Below are 24,718 nucleotides of genomic sequence, written 5' to 3'. Positions count from 1 at the left end.
GGCCGTGTGTCATGTCCGGGTCCTGTCATTGCTGTATTTGCCGATCTCTGGGTCGGCCGTGTATCATGTCCGGGTCCGGTCATCGCTGTATTTGCCGATCTCGGGGTCGGCCGTGTGTCATGTCCGGGTCCGGTCATTGCTGTATTTGCCGATCTCGGGGTCGACCGTGTGTCATGTCCGGGTCCGGTCATTGCTGTATTTGCCGATCTCTGGGTCGGCCGTGTGTCATGTCCGGGTCCGGTCATCGCTGTATTTGCCAATCTCTGGGTCGGCTGTGTGTCATGTCCGGGTCCGGTCATTGCTGTATTTGCCGATCTCTGGGTCGGCCGTGTGTCATGTCCGGGTCCAGTCATCGCTGTATTTGCCGATCTCGGGGTCGGCCGTGTGTCATGTCCGGGTCCGGTCATTGCTGTATTTGCCGATCTCGGGGTTGGCCGTGTGTCATGTCCGGGTCCAGTCATTGCTGTATTTGCCGATCTCAGGGTCGGCCGTGTGTCATGTCCGGGTCCAGTCATCGCTGTATTTGCCGATCTCGGGGTCGGCCGTGTGTCATGTCCGGGTCCAGTCATCGCTGTATTTGCCGATCTCGGGGTCGGCCGTGTGTCATGTCCGGGTCCAGTCATCGCTGTATTTGCCGATCTCGGGGTCGGCCGTGTGTCATGTCCGGGTCCGGTCATTGCTGTATTTGCCGATCTCGGGGTCGGCTGTGTGTCATGTCCGGGTCCGGTCATTGCTGTATTTGCCGATCTCGGGGTCGGCTGTGTGTCATGTCCGGGTCCGGTCATTGCTGTATTTGCCGATCTCAGGGTCGGCCGTGTGTCATGTCCGGGTCCGGTCATCGCTGTATTTGCCGATCTCTGGGTCGGCTGTGTGTCATGTCCGGGTCCGGTCATTGCTGTATTTGCCGATCTCGGGGTCGGCTGTGTGTCATGTCCGGGTCCGGTCATCGCTGTATTTGCCGATCTCGGGGTCGGCTGTGTGTCATGTCCGGGTCCAGTCATTGCTGTATTTGCCGATCTCGGGGTCGGCTGTGTGTCATGTTCGGGTCCGGTCATCGCTGTATTTGCCGATCTCGGGGTCGGCTGTGTGTCATGTCCGGGTCCAGTCATTGCTGTATTTGCCGATCTCGGGGTTGGCTGTGTGTCATGTTCGGGTCCAGTCATTGCTGTATTCGCCGATCTCAGGGTCGGCCGTTAATCTTGTCCGGGTCCAGTCATTGCTGTATTTGCCGATCTCTGGGTCGGCCGTGTGTCATGTCCGGGTCCAGTCATCGCTGTATTTGCCGATCTCGGGGTCGGCCGTGTGTCATGTCCGGGTCCGGTCATTGCTGTATTTGCCGATCTCGGGGTTGGCCGTGTGTCATGTCCGGGTCCAGTCATTGCTGTATTTGCCGATCTCAGGGTCGGCCGTGTGTCATGTCCGGGTCCAGTCATCGCTGTATTTGCCGATCTCGGGGTCGGCCGTGTGTCATGTCCGGGTCCAGTCATCGCTGTATTTGCCGATCTCGGGGTCGGCCGTGTGTCATGTCCGGGTCCAGTCATCGCTGTATTTGCCGATCTCGGGGTCGGCCGTGTGTCATGTCCGGGTCCGGTCATTGCTGTATTTGCCGATCTCGGGGTCGGCTGTGTGTCATGTCCGGGTCCGGTCATTGCTGTATTTGCCGATCTCGGGGTCGGCTGTGTGTCATGTCCGGGTCCGGTCATTGCTGTATTTGCCGATCTCAGGGTCGGCCGTGTGTCATGTCCGGGTCCGGTCATCGCTGTATTTGCCGATCTCTGGGTCGGCTGTGTGTCATGTCCGGGTCCGGTCATTGCTGTATTTGCCGATCTCGGGGTCGGCTGTGTGTCATGTCCGGGTCCGGTCATCGCTGTATTTGCCGATCTCGGGGTCGGCTGTGTGTCATGTCCGGGTCCAGTCATTGCTGTATTTGCCGATCTCGGGGTCGGCTGTGTGTCATGTTCGGGTCCGGTCATCGCTGTATTTGCCGATCTCGGGGTCGGCTGTGTGTCATGTCCGGGTCCAGTCATTGCTGTATTTGCCGATCTCGGGGTTGGCTGTGTGTCATGTTCGGGTCCAGTCATTGCTGTATTCGCCGATCTCAGGGTCGGCCGTTAATCTTGTCCGGGTCCAGTCATTGCTGTATTTGCCGATCTCAGGGTCGGCCGTGTGTCATGTCCGGGTCCGGTCATTGCTGTATTTGCCGATCTCGGGGTCGGCCGTGCGTCATGTCCCGATCCGGTCATTGCTGTATTTGCCGATCTCTGGGTCGGCCGTGTGTCATGTCCGGGTCCGGTCATTGCTGTATTTGCCGATCTCGGGGTCGGCCGTGTTTGCCGATCTCTGGGTCGGCCGTGTGTCATGTCCCGGTCCGGTCATTGCTGTATTTGCCGATCTCTGGGTCGGCCGTGTGTCATATCCGGGTCCGGTCATTGATGTATTTGCCGATCTCGGGGTCGGCCGTGCGTCATGTCCCGATCCGGTCATTGCTGTATTTGCCGATCTCGTCTCTTTTCAGAACAACTTGCGGATCTTATGGTCATGATGCACGATCGCTACAGCACTTCAGCCGCGTCTCCGCACTTCTCCCCGGCTCCTGGGGACATATGTGCGGCTCAGTTCTCCGGTAAGTCGCAGGTTTTGTGATTAGTTGATTCTTTGTATTGACTTTAGGACCCAGCTTTCCTGTAATCCTGAGTGGCACATTTCTGTAGTCATTCATCGATTGCCTGAAATAACTCAGCAAAAGTTCAAGGGTCTAAGTAAATGATTGGAAGTTGCATTTCAACCTTATTGTCACCCAGGAAAAAATCATTCAATGATGTTTATAAAAATGTCCTTTAATTCCTACATATTAGATGGGGGTGTCAGTGAGATGGACCCTCTTACCTGATATTGATGGTGCATTTTAGGTAAAAGCCATTAAGTTCAAAGTTGTAGAAATCTCCTGAATCATCCCCTTCCCCAGACATAACACTCACCTGTACGTCCTCCCTCCGGTGCTGGCTCGGTTCTTGTGCCTGCTCCATACAGGGCTGGTGCTGGCTGTGTTATACAGGTGGCACCTGCCTGTAATAACAGCGATGGATCTGAAGTGTGGAAAGGGACCTGCGGACACGGTGCCATCAAAATATATCATGATTTAATCCAAACAGTAAACTCCATAAAGGAAAGAATCACCAGGATTGTTGTCATTTGGTTGCTGCACCCCAAAAATGAAATAAAAAGCTATCGAGGCATCAAATGTCCCCCAAAATGGTATAAATAAAACTGCAGCTCGCAGGAAACAATCTCCACTCGGCTCCATCCACTCCCTGGTTGCATTTGGTGTCGCTGTGATCGCACCAATCTGCAGAATTGTTTCCCTCCTTTCAGTACGTTATGTGGTAGTGTGAATGGTGTCAAAATTACAACAATGATGACAAAAGAGCCCTCGGCCGTATGTGTGCACAAACAAAAGGCATGTCCCGAAGAAGACGGGGAGGAGAAGGTCAGCTCCAGATGTGGTGGCCGTGCAGCGTCCTCATTGTCTTCTGCTCTGGGGTCTCCACTTGCTGGGGGGGTCTCTGGCCGTTTCTGGTCCTCGGTGTCTTTTGCTCTCGGGGGGGGGGTCTCCACTTGCTCTGGGGTCTCTGGCCGTTCCTTGTCCTCGGTGTCTTTTGCTCTGGGGGGGTCTCCACTTGCTCTGGGGTCACTGGCCGCTCCTTGTCCTCTGTGTTTTCTGCTCTGGGGGGTCTTCACTTGCTCGGGGGTCTCTGGCCGTGCAGTGTCCTCGGTGTCTTCTCCTCTGGGGGGGGTCTCCACTTGCTCGGGGGTCTCTGGCCGTGCAGTGTCCTTGGTGTCTTTTGCTCTGGGGGGGGTTTCCACTTGCTCTGGGGTCTCTGGCCGTTCCTTGTCCTCTGTATCTTCTGCTCTGGGGGGGTCTCCACCTGCTCGGGGGTCTCTGGCCGTGCAGTGTCCTCAGTGTCTTCTGCTCTGGGGGGTCTCTACTTGTTCTGGGGTCTCTGGCCGTGCAGCATCCTCAGTGTCTTCTGCTCTGGGGGTCTCCACTTGCTCGGAGGTCTCTAGCCGTGCCTTGTCCTCAGTGTCTTTTGCTCTGGGGGGGTCTCCACTTGCTCTGGGGTCTCTGGCCGTGCAGCATCCTCAGTGTCTTCTGCTCTGGGGGTCTCCACTTGCTCGGAGGTCTCTAGCCGTGCCTTGTCCTCAGTGTCTTTTGCTCTGGGGGGGTCTCCACTTGCTCTGGGGTCTCTGGCCGTTCCTTTTCCTCTGGGTCTTCTGCTCTGGGGGGGGGGGTACTCCACTTGCTCGGGATCTCTGCTGGCCGTGCCTTGTCCTCAGTGATTTCTACTCTGGGGGTCTCCACTTGCTCGGGATCTCTGCTGGCCGTGCCTTGTCCTCAGTGATTTCTACTCTGGGGGTCTCCACTTGCTCGGGGGTCTCTGGCCATGCCTTGTCCTCAGTGTTTTCTCATCTGGGGGGTCTCCACTTGCTGCGGGGGGGGTTCTGGCCATGCAGTGTCCTCAGTGTTTTCTGATCTGGGGGGTCTCCACTTCCTCGGGGTCTTAGCTTTGTACAGGTTCTTGTCTCTTCCGTCACTGGATGTCTTCTTTCCCGCAGAGGACAGTAACTGGTACCGGGCCAGTGTGGTGCGCTACATCTCCGGTGAATCTGTTCTCGTCGGGTACTTGGATTTTGGGAATACTGAGGTCTTGCCGACATTGCGCCTTCGCCCCTTGGAGCCGGACCTCCTGTCTGTGCCTTTCCAGGCCGCGCAGTGCAGTCTTGCAGGTAAGTGCCGGGGTCTCGGCTGTCTTGGCTTAGTCTTCGGGCGGTGGAGTTAATCCCAGCGCTGATGTTTCCTCCCCAGGTGTGAAACCTCTGTCCGGGGAATGGAGCTCAGAAGCCACGGAGTCATTCAAGGCGCTCGTCATGAATAAGATATTGACCGCCTGTATCGTGGCCAAATGTGACCGAGTGTTAACCCTCGAGCTGACAGACGAGTCTGCCACCACCAACATATCCATTTCACAACATCTCATTAAGGCCGGACTGGCCGTCCCCAGCACAGCGGGCTGTGAGGCCGCAGCAAATAAGGAGGCCGGCGAGGCTGAGGACCGTGCCGTGCCGCTGAGGTGGACGACTCTTCCTCCAGGGAAGCAGACGGAGGTGTTGGTGTGCATGCTGCATAGCCCTGGAGACTTCTTCTGCCACATCCACAACCAAGCAGGTGGGTTTCCTGCATTTCTCATTATATTAGCAGTTCTATTTTTTTGTAGCCATCGTCTCCTTCTCCCTGTGTTATTTTCTCTACAGATTTACAACTTCTCAATAAGCTGAACGAGTCCCTCAGACAGTATTGTGCACAGAACAAAGCCGAGGGGTATTACCCCGCGAGACACGAGATCTGCGGAGCGTATTATGCAGGTGACAGACCAGGGCTAGAAATGTGCGCGGACGTCTGATCTGACCTGTGCTCGACGTGCTGATGAGCTGTGCATCCTCCATAGGTGACGGCAACTGGTACAGGGCTCAGGTGCAGCACTCCGGGCCGGACGGGGCGGCTGCAAAGATCCTGTATGTGGATTATGGAAATACCGAAGATGTGTCCGTGGACAAACTCTGCAAAATCCCCTCCAGCTTCCTAGAACTCCCATTTCAGGCCATTTGCTGCAGTTTATCTGGTAAGGATTGCGTCTATGGGGCCATGTGGGTTTTTTGTACCGTAGTCGCTCCAAATCATGTTCCCATATCAAGTGTGGAAGACGCTGGTGCACATGTCACTGGCATAGTAGCAATGTGGCCCTCAGGGTTATTGTCCCTGGGTGCCATCAATAAGAATAGGTCCTGGGCATGATCTTGCTCGGGTGTCATCCAGTGTGCACGAGCCCCTCCAGGGTGCACTGGGCCCTCCGGCGTCCAGGGAGCACTGGGCCCTCCGGCGCGCACTGGGCCCTCCGGCGCACATTGTTCTGCATTTGTGATACTTTCCTATTTCTTTTGATCTTGTGCAGGTGTAAAGCCGGATGGAGAAACCTGGAGCGAAGACTCTGTGAAGACTTTCCAGCAATCTGTGGTCGGGGTAAAGCTGCTGGCTAAAGCCGTGGAGCGCACAGAGCGCAGCGTTTCCGTCGAGCTGGCGGCCATCGATGGCGGTACTGCCATCTCTGATCTGCTGCTTGCTGCACATTGTGCCGTGCGGGATGAAAAGTCCGTAAAGGAGAAGATGGAAGTAACTGGTAACTGGGGGAGAGACCCATTACTGACTGTGACAGCAATCCCTGATCTGAACCACGACCGAGGAGGTGCGACACCAAAGGAGGTAGGAGATGGCAGCCGCCCGGCAGATCCGGTCCCGGCAGGTCTGAGAGACGCTCGCTCTGCCGTCCTCAGGACTCCTAAGCAGCTTCCTTTCCCGGATGTGGCTCCGAGAGACCTGACCGCCAACTCCCCGGGCGGGAGAGAGCCGCACTACAGTAAGTTTGTGCCATCTTTTCGGAATGAAATGCGCTTTCCTAAATCCATTCCCTGCAGTGTTAGGGACCCCGCCAAATCCACCAAATCATTTCCAAAGATGCCTGCCCGAAGTGCCGCCTCCGCCGCTGCTATCCGGGGCCTCTCCTCTAAGCCAGGCCCTATGGGGCTCTGGTCCTCCAGCGCTCTCGCACCCGGCTGCAAGGAGCTTCTTCCCGGTACCGTATCCTCCTCATCATCTCAGCAGGGAAAGCACCAAGCTAAATACATCCCAGCCGCGTCCCGAGAGTCAAGCCTCGCTAATGCTGCGTGTCCGGGCGCTGCTCATGTGAATAAGCCCCCAGCACTGATTCCGGGAGAATCACGCCCCTTCGCCTCGCCGCCCCCCGTACAGCATCTGCTCACCCAGGACACCTCTACAGTGGAAACTGCCAGTCCGGACCACCATAAACCTGCGTTGTCACCCTCCAGAGAATCACAGCCCAGTCACTCGTCTCCAGCAGCTCTCGGCACAGCGACCACAAAGAGGGGAGAAAACCCAAATCATTGCTCCCCATCAGATGGATCCTCGCATGGGGAGAAGCAGAGCCTGCGTGATAAACCCGTCACCGGGAATTCTGCCGCTGGACGGGATCTGCCAGGTGAGAAAGCATTGCTGTCCGCGCTTACATTGGGCATGAGAACTATTGCTGAACTGTTAAAGGGCTTGTCCAGGACTTGTATATTGATGATCAATATCAGGTCAGTGAGGGTCCGACACCCTGCATTCACCGAGAGTATGCAGTGTACAGGGCCGGAACAGAACAGCGCCCACACTGTGTACTGGCCGGTCTTGGTACTGCAGTAACTCGCTTAGGACACAAGAATGGCCACTACACAAAAGACAGAGCTGTTCTGCTCCGACACCGCCCCCATGTCGGACCCCCACTAATCGCATAATGATGTCCTATTCTAAGAAGGCGGCACGGTCTGTGCCAATGACTGGGGGGCTGCTGAATATACAGACTGACTAAAAGTTACACAAATGACAAGTTCTGTCCTGTTGTGTGACTGCAGCTTTCCAGCAAATCCCTAATAAATGGTCCATTAGTGTCCCAGTATGCGCCTGCTGTGGATTCCTGCGGGGGTCTCTGCTGCACTCACATCTACAGCGTTCCATGGATTAAGGGGCTTTGTAGTCACTCTTTGCCTGAGGAGCAGTTTGGTATTTGCATCTGTAAACTTTCTTGCCGTTTGTTTCGGCAGCACAAAGCTGGAGATCCGTGGATCTGCCTGTGAATAGAGCGCTGCCTGCCTGCGTCCTGACGGTGATCAGCCCAAACCTGTTCTACGTCTTCCCGAAGGAAAACAGAGGTGAGAAAAACACACAGCACCTTCCCTATAGGTTTCCTCACACCGTGAGTTATAAATGTAGGATTACTGGGACCCTCACTGATCATAATGACCACGGTCCGGTTGGTAATCGGCCCCAAAGCTGCCGCTCATTGCAGCGCAGACGTCGCTGTGTCCCAAACAGACGTCACCTGTACAACCGCAGCGAGGAGGTTACTGTGGTCGCCCATTATAAAGAATAGTGCGTGTATCTGGTGCCAAGACCCCGCTATGGAAAACGGACATAAACCTGTAAGATATGAGAGCACGCGGTTCACCCCTCTCGGCCGCCCATCCTCGGGGGCCGCCCATCGCCTGTCTATCATTCTGCTCTCCGGAGAGAACTGCCCGGATGACACTTCAGGACGGTCTTCACCTCAGCCATCCTACTAACCGCACCCAATCTTTATTGCTCTCTACACCTCATGGTTGTAGTCGCTATAATGGATATTTGCCTCTTCAAAGGCAAAATTGACATTAACCCCTTCACCCCTGGGCAATTTTTTGTTTTTTTCCTCCCCTTCTTCCAAGAGCTATAACTATATTTTTCTATCAATATGACTTTATGAGGGCTTGTTTTTTGCGGGTTCGAGTTGTACTTTTGAGTGACACCATTCATTTTATCATATGATGGACTGGAAAGCGGATAAAACATTCCAAGTGCATTGAAGTTGCAAAAAAAAAAAGTTTTTAAAAATATAAAAAAAAATTAAAAAGTTTAAATCACCCTCCTTTCGCCCCATTCAAAATAAACCAATAAAAAAAAAACCCACACATATTTGGTATTTCCGCATTCAGAAGTGCCCGATCTATCAATGTAAAAAAAATTAAGTTTTTATGGTCGCTGCAACATTGAAATACAATGCAATAATGGGCGATCAAAACATCGGATCTACCCCAAAATGGTATTTTTTTAAAAAACATCAGCGCAGCACTGAAAAAATAAGCCCTCACCCGGCCCCAGATTCCAAAAAATGGAGGCGTTACGAGTCTCGGAAATTGGCGACTTTTTTTTTTTTTATCAATCTTTGGATTTTTTTTTTCACCACTTAAATAAAAAAGAACCTAGACATGTTTGGTGTTTATGAACTCGTAATGACCTGGAGAATCATAATGGCCGGTCAGTTTTAGCCTTCAGTGAACGTGGTTAAAAAAAAACAAGACTGTGGAATTGCGCTTTTTTGCAATTTCACCGCCCTTGGAATTTTTTTCCTGTTTTCCAGTACACGATATGGTAAAACCAGTGATGTCATTCTAAAGAACAACTTGTCCCGCAAAAAATAAGCCCCGACACGGCCATATTGACAGAAAAATAAAAAAGTTATGGGTCTGGGAAGAAGGGGAGCAAAAAACAAAAATGGAAAATGCTCCGGTCATGAAGGGGTTAATAGTCCTCTTAGTGGGAGTTGAAGCCCTGATCGTCTGATACATAGCAGGGCATCAGCAACACTATGTATAGTGAAAATGACGATCTCCTATGAACGGCGGCCACAGGCTGACATTCATAGGAGCATCGTAATGATGTACTGGGATCATCAGCTGACTCTCGGCTGTCCTGGCAAACCATCGACACCCCACGATCACATCAGGAGCAGCCGATAGGAGCGTGGAATGATGATAAGTGTTAAATGCTGCTGTCAGCTCCGCTCCATCCGCAGGTGTTGGACTAAGTTCCCATGATGAGTTTTTGGTGTTGCAGATTTTCTGCACCCATTAAGTAAAATGGGTAGGTTACTTCCATTTTATTAGTGCTGTCGGCAGAGCATTTTCCTCTGTGACATCTGTTCTGACTGATCACCTTTTCCCCCAGTTGACGTTTCGAGGCTCCACCAGGTGATGATGGACATATACCAGTATTGCAGCACAGAGACAGACGTGCACAATTACAGACCGTCGGCTGGGGACCCCTGCTGCGCCAAGTTTACCGGTCAGTAGTATAGCGTACTTCACCTCTGTGCATCATTGCTGTGCATGTCAGCAGGGAATAGTCACAGCGACACCCAGAAGCTGCACTTAAAGGGGCTGTCTACTCGCAGCATAGTGATGACCTCTGTGGCGGCCAGCAATAGACGCTCGGCAGCGACTCCTACGCATTGAATAGAGCTGATAATTGGGGCTGCTGGTGTCTGACCCCCATGATCTGATCCTTAGAACATATCATAGGCCATCAGTAAGCGGTAACCAGACCCCTCGTCTCCCCACAGTGAGGGTCACATTGTGCCATGACAAGTTGTACCCCAGCATTTCCTACAGGTGCATACAAGCAGCAACGTGACCTGCTTCCATGTTTGTGATTTCAGAGGACGGTCAGTGGTACCGAGCCGTCGTCCTCGAGGTTCAAGATTCCTCAGCCAAAATCGCTTATGCCGATTATGGCAACGTGGAGGTCCGACCCTTCTCCTGTCTTCTTCCAATGAAGAAAAGTTTTCTGGAGCTTCCAATGCAGCTCACAAAATGTTGTCTTGCAGGTGAGGAGTGTTGTAAAACCCGTCCACAATCATACAAGCATAAAGCCTAAGCCCACACACCCTACATTACACGAGCAACCTGGGGGCTTCATGTCATCCTCCTGAAATCAAAGACCCCCGAGCAGTGCGCAGCCCCTGCCCGAGCTTTGTAGCTTATGCCCTCCATTGAAACCATAGTGTGCCCCATATCCATGCTCATGCAAGAGCTGTGTGCTCTGGTCTCCGGGAGCCCCGCCGCCCGCGTCTCCGGGAGCCCCGCCGCCCGCGTCTCCGGGGGCCCAGCCGCCCGCGTCTCCGGGAGCCCCGCCGCTACTATTTAACCCTTGCACATCCTCCCCCATAGATGTGCTCCCGGTCTCTGAGTCGTGGTCACCAGACGCTGTGCGCACCTTGAGTTCTCTATTACTGGGAGCCGACGTTCTCATCACCGCCTCGTCATTAAACGCTGGGACATACAGTGTGTCTGTGGACAAGCAGCAGGAGAGCGGCGTCCTGCACGTGGCTGAGAGGCTGGTGGCGGAGGGGCTGGCACGTAATGTCACGTCCACAGACTGTCCAGGTGAGTCTTCATCCTCTCTGCTGTTGGCCTCTGTCCTTGCTGCAGATTTGCTTCATTACCGGATGTTCGTGAATTATTTTCTTCCTCTTTTGCCTTTAAATTACAGGAAAAAGCGGCGGCTGTTGCTGTGGTGATCTCCTGAAAAGAGTAAGTCACATTTTGGGTATTTATCAGGTGTAATATTCTGTATGTAAAATACTGCAGCTGCTAGAAGAGGAAGATAGAAAACGAGGGAGGTCGGCGAGGAGTAAAGTGCATTTATATTGAGTATAGAGCAGAAATATTAAAAATTGACTTTTTATATTTAATGGGAGGTTTTCTATAAATGCAGGTGAGTATCAAAAATCCACAGTCTGACATTAGGTCCGGGCCTGCGTCCCGAGCTCCGGGCCTGCGCTCCGTGCCTGCGTCCCGTGCTCCGTGCCTGCGCTCCTTGCCTGTGCGCCGTGCCTGCGTCCCGTGCTCCGGGCCTGCGTCCCGTGTTCCGGGCCTGTGCGCCGTGCCTGCGTCCCGTGCTCCGGGCCTGCGTCCCGTGCTCCGGGCCTGCGTCCCGTGCTCCGGGCCTGCGTCCCGTGCTCCGGGCCTGTGCGCCGTGCCTGCGTCCCGTGCTCCGTGCCTGCGCTCCTTGCCTGCGTACCGCGCTTCAGGCCTGTGCGCCGTGCCTGTGATCCGGGCCTGTGCTCCGTGCCTGCGTCCTGAAATCTGCACAGATCTTTTCCACTGCACTTAAAATAAGTTTTATAAAACCCCAAGGACTTTCATTGCACTGAAATATTTCCTGTCCATAATCCTAAAATTCAGGATATATTCACCTACTGTTGATTGTGAGCGGCACTCATGGACCACACATACGTGGCCAGCAGTCACCGTCCTGGAAGTTATTACTTTCAAGAACATTTGGGAAGGAATAAAAATCAGAAACCCTCATAACAGATGATAGAATAATACACTGCAGGGAAGGGAGGAACAGGAGCAGTGTGGTTCAGTACAGACACGGTTAATAAGCGCCGTCTGCAAGACGCGCATCAGGGGGCGTTTGTTTTAATTGCGGAGAAACCCCATCTGTCTAGACCCTTATCTGGTGTCATCCTCCGCCCCGGTGCAGGGCGCTGTGTTGGGACATGCTGGCACATATGTCTGCTCTGCAGCGTGTTGTTTATGGGATGGGCACAGAACAAGGTGGGATCCTCACCGCTAATCCCATCGTCCTGTTCCCATACAGCGGCGTATTGTCAGCTGCACGTGCCCTGTACACACTATGATGATTGCTCCGAGCGGACCACCAGCGAGCGCTGTGCTCTCATCAGCCGATCGGCTGGGGTTAATTTGTCATTTTTATATTCTTCATTAATTTTTTTGTTCTTTTTGCTGATATTGGGAGAAAATATAAAGAAAAATAGTAAATACCTGTCAATTTTTCACTTTTTTAAAAAAAATAAGTATTTTTTTTATAACTTCAAGGGATGTTTCAATTGTGTTCCCTTTCCATAGAAATTATATTTATGCATTGGTATTTTTTTTTCAATGGAGGCAGAGCTAGAAACAGCAATTTACACTTGCATTTGTCTCTTATTTTTATTTATTTTTTTTTTTTCTTTTCGATTATATTTTTTTAAATATTTTATTTATTTTATACATAGCGCTCCCCATAAAGTAGACATTTGGGGGCATTTTCACTAATTAATACATTTCTTATTGCTGATTTCTCCTATAACTGGGGCTTTTATGATTGCCCCAGTTACAGGGGAGTTTCAGCCTCCTAGGACCCCACAGCTCCTGATCGCATGTTCACTGGGTCCTGTCCTGTTTTTCAGCTCATTATCAAGTAAAATGAATGATAATCAAAGCTACAACTCTTCCTACAAAAAAACAAAGCCATCAGACGGAAAAATAAGTTCTGACTCTTGGAAGGAGGAGAAGAAAAAACTAAATTCTAAAGATGAGAATTGACCTTGGCAGGAAGGGGTTAAAGTGGCCAATGTTTGGGCAGGAGCTCAGATTCTGGGTCCTGTAGATGGAGGTTGCTGCTTTAGTGGATCTTCAGCACTTTGTGGATTGCATTTTTGGGACATTTTGCTCCGCTGACGCCTCGTTTCATCCTTTCACAGGTGCAAAAGCTGGAGGAGATCATTCTGCAACTTCTACCTGCACAGAAAATCCAATGAGGACCTGGTGCAGTGTTCCCTGCACGAAGCTCTGCGCTGCGGAGCGCCTGACAAAGAATAGCAGTTCTTGAATTTCAGAAAGTGCCTTCGTTATTGTTTTTTTGGCGGGTTTTCTCTCTTTTTTTTTTTTTTTTGCCAATAGAAAATAGTTCCAGTTATATGTAAAGGAAAAGGTAATTACTGTATAATGTATGGAAAGATTCTTGTGCGGTTTTATAGGCTGAAATGTCATTTTAGCCTAGTCCTGTGCACACAGCTGATGGGCTTGTTACAGTGTGTCCGTGCGATATCAGTCCTGTTCCTATTATTGTTATTATACCAATTATTGTTCATCCAGCTGTTATGTCTCCTGACTCCCCCATACACAAGAACACTCGGCTAAAATTTCCAGAGTTCTCTATAAGCGAGCCACTGCCAGAATCCTCTGTCCTCCTCCTCCACCAGACTCTTCTGTCCACCACTGGCTCCTCCTCCCTCCAGACTCCTCTGGCTCCTTCTCCCTCCCTCCAGACTCCTTTGGCTCCTTCTCCCTCCCTCCAGACTCCTCTGGCTCCTTCTCCCTCCCTCTAGACTCCTCTGGCTCCTTCTCCCTCCCTCTAGACTCCTCTGGCTCCTTCTCCCTCCCTCCAGACTCCTCTGGCTCCTTCTCCCTCCCTCCAGACTCCTCTGGCTCCTTCTCCCTCCCTCCAGACTCCTCTGGCTCCTTCTCCCTCCCTCCAGACTCCTCTGGCTCCTTCTCTCTCTCTCTCCTCCCTCCCTCCCTCCCTCCAGACTCCTCTGGCTCCTTCTCTCTCTCTCTCTCCTCCCTCCCTCCCTCCCTCCAGACTCCTCTGGCTCCTTCTCTCTCTCTCTCTCTCTCTCTCCTCCCTCCCTCCCTCCAGACTCCTCTGGCTCCTTCTCTCTCTCTCTCTCCTCCCTCCCTCCCTCCAGACTCCTCTGGCTCCTTCTCTCTCTCTCTCCTCCCTCCCTCCCTCCAGACTCCTCTGGCTCCTTCTCTCTCTCTCTCTCCTCCCTCCCTCCCTCCAGACTCCTCTGGCTCCTTCTCTCTCTCTCTCTCCTCCCACCTCCCTCCAGACTCCTCTGGCTCCTTCTCTCTCTCTCTCCTCCCTCCCTCCCTCCAGACTCCTCTGGCTCCTTCTCTCTCTCTCTCCTCCCTCCCTCCCTCCAGACTCCTCTGGCTCCTTCTCTCTCTCTCTCCTCCCTCCAGACTCCTCTGGCTCCTTCTCTCTCTCTCTCCTCCCTCCAGACTCCTCTGGCTCCTTCTCTCTCTCTCTCCTCCCTCCCTCCCTCCAGACTCCTCTGGCTCCTTCTCTCTCTCTCTCCTCCCTCCCTCCCTCCAGACTCCTCTGGCTCCTTCTCTCTCTCTCTCCTCCCTCCCTCCCTCCAGACTCCTCTGGCTCCTTCTCTCTCTCTCTCCTCCCTCCAGACTCCTCTGGCTCCTTCTCTCTCTCTCTCCTCCCTCCAGACTCCTCTGGCTCCTTCTCTCTCTCTCTCCTCCCTCCCTCCCTCCAGACTCCTCTGGCTCCTTCTCTCTCTCTCTCCTCCCTCCCTCCCTCCAGACTCCTCTGGCTCCTTCTCTCTCTCTCTCCTCCCTCCCTCCCTCCAGACTCCTCTGGCTCCTTCTCTCTCTCTCTCCTCCCTCCCTCCCTCCAGACTCCTCTGGCTCCTTCTCTCTCTCTCTCCTCCCTCCCTCCCTCCAGACTCCTCTGGCTCCTTCTCTCTCTCTCTCCTCCCTCCCTCCCTCCAGACTCCTCTGGCTCCTTCTCTCTCTCTCTCCTCCCTCCCTCCCTCCAGACTCCTCTGGCTCCTTCTCTCTCTCTCTCCTCCCTCCAGACTCCTCTGGCTCCTTCTCTCTCTCTCTCCTCCCTCCCTCCCTCCAGACTCCTCTGGCTCCTTCTCTCTCTCTCTCCTCCCTCCCTCCCTCCAGACTCCTCTGGCTCCTTCTCTCTCTCTCTCCTCCCTCCAGACTCCTCTGGCTCCTTCTCTCTCTCTCTCCTCCCTCCAGACTCCTCTGGCTCCTTCTCTCTCTCTCTCCTCCCTCCCTCCCTCCAGACTCCTCTGGCTCCTTCTCACTCTCCTCACTCCCTTCCTCTGGCTTCTTCTGTCCTCCTCCCTCCCTCCAGACTCTTCTGTCCTCCTCCAGACACCGCTGCTGATAATCCAGTCTGGATCTTTTTCTCCCTGACATCATCAGTCCTCATACACATTAGATGTTTGATCCTCAATACTGACTATACACATGAGAAGGCTGTCTGCTGAACATATGGGAGAGAATGATCTTTCATGACCCCTGTACACATCAACAGCCAGAGCTGATTCATTTTTTTTTCTGCATAAATGTATTCTCTATGAGGCTGCTGGAAAAATCCAAGCACAGCGAGAGACAGCCCCATAGAGAATACAAGGAGCAGGTGCCGAGCATGGGCGCTGCTCGGGGGCCTTACGCCGAGCCTGGGCGCTGCTCGGGGGCCTTACGCCGAGCCTGGAGCCTGGGCGCTGCTCGGGGGCCTTACGCCGAGCCTGGGCGCTGCTCGGGGGCCTTACGCCGAGCCTGGGCGCTGCTCGGGGGCCTTACGCCGAGCCTGGGCGCTGCTCGGGGGCCTTACGCCGAGCCTGGGCGCTGCTCGGGGGCCTTACGCCGAGCCTGGGCGCTGCTCGGGGGCCTTACGCCGAGCCTGGGCGCTGCTCGGGGGCCTTACGCCGAGCCTGGGCGCTGCTCGGGGGCCTTACGCCGAGCATGGGCTCTACTCCATGCGAGCAGAAAAGTTCTCATTCTGCCGACCAGTGCAGTTCCCAGCGTTCGGACCCCCATCAGCCTATCCCAGGGATCGGTGGTAAGTTATCTTCACTGGACAATCCCTCTAAGCAAAGCACCTGGAAATGATGGTCAAACATGGCGCTCTGCCCACAGATATATACTGACCTCGTTATTGTGCTGTTAACTTTCTTTCCTGCTTGGATGAATTGAGGGGGTTTGTTCTGCTGTGTTTAACGTATATCAAACTGCCCATACTATTAATTCTGTGGCCCCCTGAACAAGCCGCACTAGAGTCCCCCGTACACATCTGATGGCTGTCGGATTTCCTGCCTTACAGTTACTGGTGGACGAGAGACATGAGGGGCCCGTATGGTGACACCCCGGGGCCCCACTTCACAAGGGCCTCTGCTGTCTGTGTCGCTCCGGTGCAGAACTTTCTACATTATACAGTAATTCATCTCTGTAGAGCAGCAGCTGGATATAACGAGCGGACCCCGGCGGTCCGGCACAGGGCGGGCACGGCGGAGCAGTGAGGCCGGCGCTGGCTGATGCTTACCAGCACGTTATTACTCTGCAGTTTTTGTGTTTTGTGATGATCAGGTTTATATCTTATAGGGAGGTTTATTAGAAGTCTTTGTTTAGTGCTGAGGCTGCAGGACGGTGGTCGTGGGGGGACGGAGGGTGCGTGTACCCGCTGCGATCCTCCGCACGGGCCGTCATTACATAGATTACTCGACACCGTTATCATTTGGACGCACTCGCCTCAGCTCCTCCTCGGGGATCATTAGATAAAAGTGAAAGTTGCCAGATGTCTCAAAGTTATTCATTTCCCATTTAGTTCTCTACAATGTCCTGACATCTGATGGAAATAAATCGTTTCTCTGTTCTCGCCTGTCCGTGTCTTCACTGCTTGTGTCCTGAGAGCCACCGCTGTGTGACATTGGGCGTCCGGACCCCACACCAGCCGGGGGGCCACGTGTCCTGTCTAAGGAAACTATGTAGCACTGGTTGTGACAGAATGAAGGCTGCATTACACTCCAGAGCTGCATTTATCATTTTCTGCTTGTTCATTATCTGCACAAAGCTGGTGGTTTCCCAGGACTATACTACCTAGGCGGTGAGTCTGACCAAGGTATGTACACAGTGAGTGCAGCTCTGGAGGTGACTGGAAGATAAGACACCATGTAAGAGCAGAATAGTGACTTCAGCTCTGGAGGTGAGTGGGGGATTAGACACAGGTATAGATTCTTTTATACAGTTATATGCACAATACCAGCCGTCTGACATCACACGTGTATTTCATTACTGTTTTTGGCATTAAACCTCATACAACATGGGGAAGCATCGCTGACCAGGCGTAGGCGAGTAATAGACAGACAACAGCCATGGGTGTAATTGACTCATTTAATGAAAGGGGGTGTATTAATCAATAGCAGTGCAAAGTTAGTTAGTGAAGTCATTCATTCTGTGAGGGAACAGGTGTGAATTATGGCCCTAATGTAAAGAAGAAGGCAGCACATGTTCTACCTGCTGGTTTTAGCCTTTGCTCAGTGAGTAAAATGGGCCGTTCCAGACATTGTACCGAAGGAGAAAGAACTTTTGATCAAAACGTTGATTGGAGAGTGGAAAGCATGCAGAAGTACAGAAAATAATTGTCTGCTCAGCTAAAAAGATTTCCAATGCTTAAAAATGACAATCAAAAATCGAAACACCGTGGTAGGAAAAGAAATCCTACTATCCGCATAGATCATGGAGTCACAAAAATCATCCAAAGACTCCTCCAGTGATCGGCTCCAGGGAGATCAGAGAAGATCTTCAGTGACCTGTGAGTCCTGCGACCATCAGAAGACGCCGATGTGCATGTAAACGATCTGCAAGAAACCCTCGTAAGGTAACACTGGTGAAAATGATACAGTTCACCAAAGAACACAATGACTTAAAGAGAAGTGCGGAGCGTTCTATGGACGGATGAGAGCAGGACTGTTATTGGGTGTAAAGGCCGCGGACAGTCTGTGAGACGCCCCATAAACACTGGATTCATCCACAGGACACTGGAAAACATGGAGGTGCGAGCAGAATGGTCGAGAATGTTCTCATACTATGGAGGGGCCCGTTTATCACAGACCCGGCACCATGGACCAGCGTGAATATATCACTATAGTGGGGGAGGTCATGTTGTCTTATGCTGAAGAAGAAATACCCCAGAAATGGGAACGACGACCACCAACCTCAGCAACAAGCAGCGGGTCCGATGTTAGCGGCTTTACACCTGTGCGGCATGGAGTCACCTATCAGACATAAAGGGGATACAACAAAATAATAGATCAGGGATTAACAGAAAAGCCAAGTCTGGAAGCAAATCCCAGTTTATCCTGTAAAGATTCACGTCTGTAAGTGACAATGCAGACACGGCCGTTATCTGAGCCGACGATTATTCCTGGTTCTTCATATTCATTGATATTTTGTTCCTTTTGCAGTTGATTGTGCAGCTCCCAGTGCCTCTGTATATAGAGAGAACTGTGATTATACTGTGTATGAAGAGAACTGTGATTATACTGTGTATGAAGAGAACTGTGATTATACTGTGTAGGGAGAGAACGGTGATTATACTGTGTAGGGAGAGAACGGTGATAGAAGATTCAGCTTTTCTCACTAGTTTCGATCACACTGCCGTTATTCTGCACATACAGTGGTCTGAAAAAAAGTGTTTGCCCCCTTTTCTGATTTTCTTATTCTTTTGCATGTTAATCACACTTAAATGTTTCAGATCACAAAACAAATTTAAATATTAGACAAAGCTAACACAAGTAAACACACAATGCAGTTTTTAAATGAAGATCTTTATCATTAAGGAAAAAAGAAATCCAAACCTACAGGGCCCTGTGTGAAAAAGTGATTGCCTCCCTCCCTTAAAACATAAATTAGCTGTGGTTTATCACATCTTTGGGAAGCTGAGTTCAATTTCCCCAGCCACACACAGGCCTGATTACTGCCACACCTGTTCTCAATCAAGAAATCACTTAAATAGGACCTGCCTGACAAAGTGAAGTAGACCAAAAGAGCCTCCAAAAGCTAGACATCATGCTGCGATCCAAAGAAATTCAGGAACAAAATGAGAAATAAAGTAATTGAGATCCATCAGTCTGGAAAAGGTTATAAAGCCATTTCTAAAGCTTTGGGAGTCCAGCGAACCACAGTGATAGCCATTATCCACAAATGGCAAAAACATGGAACAGTGGTGAACCTTCCCAGGAGTGGGCGGCCGACCAAAATTGCCTCAAGAGGGCAGCGACGACTCATCCAAGAGGTCACAAAAGACCCCACAACAACATCCAAAGAACTACAGGCCTCACTTCCCTCAGTTAAGGTCAGTGTTCATGACTCCAACATAAGAAAAACACTGGGGAAAAATGGCAGCATAGCAGAGTTCCAAGACGAAAACCACTGCTGAGCAAAAAAAAAACAAAGGCTTGTCTCAGTTTTGCCAGAAAACATCTTGATCTCAAAGACTTTTGGGAGAATACTCTGTGGACTGATGAGACAAAAGTTGAGCTTTTTGGAAGGTGTATGTCCCATTACATCTGGCGTAGAAGTAACACAGCATTTCAGAAAAGGAACACCATACTAACAGTAAAATATGGTGGTGGTAGTGTGATGGTCTGGGGCTGTTTTGCTGCTTCAGGACCTGGAAAACTTGTGGTAAATGGAACCATGAATTTTGATGTCTACGAAAAACTCCTGAAGGAGAATATCCGATCATCTGGTCCTGACTTCAAGCTGAAGCGCACTTGGGTTATGCAGCAGGACAATGATCCAAAATACACCAGCAAGTCCACCTCTGAATGGCTGAGAAAAACAAAATTAAGACTTTGGAGTGGCCTGGTCAAAATCCTGACCTTATTCTGATTGAGATGCTGCGGTCGGACCTTAAAAAGGCGGCTCAAGCTCGGAAACCCTCCAATGTGGCTGAATTACAACAATTCTGCAAAGATGAGCTGCCAAAATTCCTCCAGAGTGTTGTAAAGACTCATTGCCAGTTATCACAAACGCTGGATTGCAGTTTTTGCCGCTAAGGGCCCAACCAGTCATTAGGTTTAGGGAGCAATCCCTTTCACACAGGGCCCTGTAGGTTTGGATTTCTTTTTCCCTTAATAATAAAGACCTTCATTTAAAATATACGTTTTGTGTTTACTTGTGTTATCTTTATTTAATATTTACAAACATGCAAAAGAATAAGAAGTCAGGAAGGGGGCGAAAACTTTTCACACCGTTGTAACTGTAGTTTCTGTCCAGTGACCTCCGGTCTGTGGATTTTGCTCCGTGTGCCGCTCTGACATGGCCTCCGTCCGTTTCTCCTCGTCTCCATTCCCCTTGCGTGGGACACTCCACTTACTCTGATGCCGGCGCAGTCATGGGGGCACCTGGATCTCTCGGCTTCCGCTCAGCCCTCGGGTCACAGCAGTTTCTTGCGTTGTCCACAGAGGAATTCAGAATATTTTAAGACCTCAGGAGCCGAGGATGAAATCACCTTTGTAACAAGTGAGGAGTATCGGGCGGACCATGTGTAATCTCTGCAGATGGAGGGGGCTGGTCTGAGCCGCTCCCACGGACCACTCTGTTACCTCCATACGAGTGTGGTCACACCTGTGCTGCGTTCCTTTATTCTCTTGTATCAGCCGCACTCGGCGTCCCTGTGTGAACTCGACATAAGTGCTTGTGGACGGCACAAGTGGTCACAGGGGCGTCACGCGCCTCTTATTATTCAGAATTGTGCAATACAAGGTTCTGCTGCGTTCCTCTACACGGTGACCCAGATACGTCAAGACGTCTTCTCCAGAATTCTGGCGTAAAACTGGATGAAAAGTCAGAAAAATTTTTTGCAACTTGAAATCACGGAAATATTTTATAACTTTTTGAGAAGTGATCAGATTGTGAGAGAATCGTCCATCTGTCCTGGAGTCCGTGTCCCACAATGGCGCCACCTCTTCAGGACTGAGGTGCATCTCTGCGCCATCCTGCGAAACCTCCAGGTTTCTCCTAAATAATGAGACCCCATGTATAGTGAGGAGGCGGACACTGTACAGATATGATGATGGGGGTAGTAGTGCTCTGTCACGCATGTAACCTTCCCTGCTCTGGGTTTAACCCTTCCTCCTCCAGCAGGACTACACCTGACATGTAAGCTGATCACCGCCTCCTCCTCCTCCTCCTCCTCCTCCTCCTCCTCCTCCTCCTCCTCCTCCTCCTCTGTGTATCCAGCAGCTCATTCCAGCAGTGACTGCACCGAGTCCTGGGGAGACGAGAAAGACCCCTGCCGGCTCCTACCGCTGCCAGTGACCCCCGGAAACAACCGACCGGGAACCGACCATCCTCCAGTGTGCAGTAAGTGATGGCACTCGCATTCTGATCTTACTGACTACAACGTAACCTGGGAGAACGCACTGCTGAGCCGTGTATCTCATCCTATCCTGTGATACTGTCTGCTGAGCCGTGTATCTAATCCTATCCTGTGTGATACTGTCTGCTGAGCTGTGTATCTAATCCTATCCTGTGTGATACTGTCTGCTGAGCTGTGTATCTAATCCTATCCTGTGTGATACTGTCTGCTGAACTGTGTATCTAATCCTATCCTGTGTGATACTGACTGCTGAGCTGTGTATCTAATCCTCTCCTGTGTGATACCATCTGCTGAGCCGTGTATCTAATCCTATAGTGTGTGATACTGTCTGCTGAGCCGTGTATCTAATCCTATAGTGTGTGATACTGTCTGCTGAGCCGTGTATCTAATCCTATAGTGTGTGATACTGTCTGCTGAGCTGTGTATCTAATCCTTTCCTGTGTGATACTGTCTGCTGAGCTGTGTATCTAATCCTCTCCTGTGTGATACTGTCTGCTGAGCCGTGTATCCAATCCTATCCTGTGTGATACTGTCTGCTGAGCTGTGTATCTTATCCTATCCTGTGTGATACTGTCTGCTGAGCTGTGTATCTAATCCTATCCTGTGTGATACTGTCTGCTGAGCCGTGTATCTAATCCTCTCCTGTGTGATACTGTCTGCTGAGCTGTGTATCTAATCCTGTCCTGTGTGATACTGTCTGCTGAGCCATGTATCTAATCCTCTCCTGTGTAATACTGTCTGCTGAGCCGTGTATCTAATCCTATCCTGTGTGATACTGTCTGCTGAGCCGTGTATCTAATCCTCTCCTGTGTGATACTGTCTGCTGAGCTGTGTATCTAATCTTATCCTGTGTGATACTGTCTGCTGACCCGTGTATCCAATCCTCTCCTGTGTGATACTGTCTGCTGAGCCGTGTATCCAATCCTCTCCTGTGTGATACTGTCTGCTGCGCTGTGTATCTAATCCTATCCTGTGTGGTACTGTCTGCTGAGCCGTGTATCTAATCCTATCCTGTGTGATACTGTCTGCTGAGCCGTGTATCTAATCCTATCCTGTGTGATACTGTCTGCTGAGCCGTGTATCTAATCCTATCCTGTGTGATACTGTCTGCTGAGCCGTGTATCTAATCCTATCATGTGTGATGCTGTCTGCTGAGCCGTGTATCTAATCCTATCCTGTGTGATACTGTCTGCTGAGCCGTGTATCTAATCCTATCCTGTGTGATACTGTCTGCTGAGCCGTGTATCTAATCCTATCCTGTGTGGTACTGTCTGCTGAGCCGTGTATCTAATCCTATCCTGTGTGATACTGTCTGCTGAGCCGTGTATCTAATCCTATCCTGTGTGATACTGTCTGCTGAGCCGTGTATCTAATCCTATCCTGTGTGATACTGTCTGCTGAGCCGTGTATCTAATCCTATCCTGTGTGATATTGTCTGCTGAGCCGTGTATTTAATCCCATCCTGTGTGATACTGTCTGCTGAGCCGTGTATCTAATCTTATCCTGTGTGATACTGTCTACTGAACCGTGTATCTAATCCTATCCTGTGTGATACTGTCTGCTGAGCCGTGTATCTAATCCTCTCCTGTGTGATACTGACTGCTGAGCTGTGTATCTAATCCCATCCTGTGTGATACTGTCTGCTGAGCCGTGTATCTAATCCTATCATGTGATACTGTCTGCTGAGCCGTGTATCTAATCCTCTCCTGTGTGATACTGTCTGCTGAGCCGTGTATCTAATCCTCTCCTGTGTGATACTGTCTGCTGAGCCGTGTATCTAATCCTATCCTGTGTGATACTGTCTGCTGAGCTGTGTATCTAATCCTCTCCTGTGTGATACTGTCTGCTGAGCCGTGTATCTAATCCTATCCTGTGTGATACTGTCTGCTGACCCGTGTATCCAATCCTCTCCTGTGTGATACTGTCTGCTGCGCTGTGTATCTAATCCTATCCTGTGTGGTACTGTCTGCTGAGCCGTGTATCTAATCCTATCCTGTGTGATACTGTCTGCTGAGCCGTGTATCTAATCCTATCCTGTGTGATACTGTCTGCTGAGCCGTGTATTTAATCCTATCCTGTGTGATACTGTCTGCTGAGCCGTGTATCTAATCTTATCCTGTGTGATACTGTCTACTGAACCGTGTATCTAATCCTATCCTGTGTGATACTGTCTGCTGAGCTGTGTATCTAATCCTCTCCTGTGTGATACTGACTGCTGAGCCGTATATCTAATCCCATCCTGTGTGATACTGTCTGCTGAGCCGTGTATCTAATCCTATCATGTGATGCTGTCTGCTGAGCCGTGTATCTAATCCTATCCTGTGTGATACTGTCTGCTGAGCCGTGTATCTAATCCTCTCCTGTGTGATACTGTCTGCTGAGCCGTGTATCTAATCCTATCTTGTGTGATACTGTCTGCTGAGCTGTGTATCTAATCCTCTCCTGTGTGATACTGTCTGCTGAGCCGTGTATCTAATCCTATCTTGTGTGATACTGTCTGCTGAGCCGTGTATCTAATCCTATCATGTGATACTGTCTGCTGAGCCGTGTATCTAATCCTATCCTGTATGATACTGTCTGCTGAGCCGTGTATCTAATCCTCTCCTGGGTGATACTGTCTGCTGAGCCGTGTATCTAATCCTATCCTGTGTGATACTCTCTGCTGAGCCGTGTATCTAATCCTCTCCTGGGTGATACTGTCTGCTGAGCTGTGTATCTAATCCTATCCTGCGTGATACTGTCTGCTGAGCCGTGTATCTAATCCTATCATGTGATACTGTCTGCTGAGCCGTGTATCTAATCCTATCCTGTGTGATACTGTCTGCTGAGCCGTGTATCTAATCCTATCCTGTGTGATACTGTCTGTGGAGCTGTGTATCTAATCCCATCATGTGATACTGCAGACACCTCGGACCGGTCTGGGGCAGGTGCTGACTGCGGCTTTCATTGTGTGCGGAGGTTTTGGGGTCCGGTCTGGACGCGGCTGTGACCTCGGCCGGTGTTCGGGATCCTCTTTGGCCGGAGTGAGATTTCTGGACCCCTGTCCGGTCATGTCAGAGATATTTTCCTCCAGACTTGAAAGCCTTCACTTCTTCCCGTCTGAAGACAGAGGAGCCGTCGCTGCGACCTTTCATCATGAGATCAAGAGCGAAACCTCGGCACAATGACAGGGCGGTAGAGACGCCGTCCTCTAATCACCGTATAATACCGCACATACAAAAGTCACCTCTATCATCAGTATCCGGTGACCACCCGTCACCTCCATCATCAGTGTCTGGTGACGGCCCGTCCCCTCCGTCGTCAGTGTCTGGTGACGGCCCGTCCCCTCCGTCGTCAGTGTCTGGTGACGGCCCGTCCCCTCCGTCGTCAGTGTCTGGTGACGGCCCGTCCCCTCCGTCGTCAGTGTCTGGTGACGGCCCGTCCCCTCCGTCGTCAGTGTCTGGTGACGGCCCGTCCCCTCCGTCGTCAGTGTCTGGTGACGGCCCGTCCCCTCCGTCGTCAGTGTCTGGTGACGGCCCGTCCCCTCCGTCG

General features: G+C 51.3%; 2 protein-coding genes across 4 annotated transcripts in view; both read left to right on the top strand.

Annotated features, from left to right (window-relative positions):
• Positions 1 to 13,774, top strand: part of TDRD1 (tudor domain containing 1) — a 38,188-nt gene extending 24,414 nt beyond the window's left edge. For all 3 annotated transcript variants that reach the window (XM_073684659.1, XM_073684658.1, XM_073684660.1), the window contains 12 exons: positions 2,516 to 2,623; positions 4,615 to 4,785; positions 4,865 to 5,224; positions 5,311 to 5,421; positions 5,505 to 5,678; positions 6,009 to 7,109; positions 7,714 to 7,821; positions 9,650 to 9,766; positions 10,140 to 10,307; positions 10,651 to 10,866; positions 10,973 to 11,013; positions 12,975 to 13,774. In XM_073684659.1, coding sequence (XP_073540760.1) covers positions 2,516 to 2,623; positions 4,615 to 4,785; positions 4,865 to 5,224; positions 5,311 to 5,421; positions 5,505 to 5,678; positions 6,009 to 7,109; positions 7,714 to 7,821; positions 9,650 to 9,766; positions 10,140 to 10,307; positions 10,651 to 10,866; positions 10,973 to 11,013; positions 12,975 to 13,031 — 2,732 coding nt within the window. In that variant the 3' untranslated portion in view covers positions 13,032 to 13,774. The remainder of the gene's footprint in view (positions 1 to 2,515; positions 2,624 to 4,614; positions 4,786 to 4,864; positions 5,225 to 5,310; positions 5,422 to 5,504; positions 5,679 to 6,008; positions 7,110 to 7,713; positions 7,822 to 9,649; positions 9,767 to 10,139; positions 10,308 to 10,650; positions 10,867 to 10,972; positions 11,014 to 12,974) is intronic.
• Positions 13,775 to 20,557: 6,783 nt separating this feature from the next.
• Positions 20,558 to 24,718, top strand: part of VWA2 (von Willebrand factor A domain containing 2) — a 54,541-nt gene continuing 50,380 nt past the window's right edge. Inside the window, exon 1 of the mRNA XM_073684657.1 lies at positions 20,558 to 21,171. The gene's annotated coding sequence lies outside the window, so the exon portion shown is untranslated. The remainder of the gene's footprint in view (positions 21,172 to 24,718) is intronic.

This window comes from Phyllobates terribilis, unplaced genomic scaffold (assembly GCF_046119375.1).
Source record: "Phyllobates terribilis strain yellow unplaced genomic scaffold, ASM4611937v1 Scaffold_5__5_contigs__length_657084704, whole genome shotgun sequence".
Classification (NCBI taxonomy): Eukaryota; Metazoa; Chordata; class Amphibia; order Anura; family Dendrobatidae; genus Phyllobates; species Phyllobates terribilis.
This window is presented reverse-complemented; position numbering and strand designations above follow the sequence as displayed.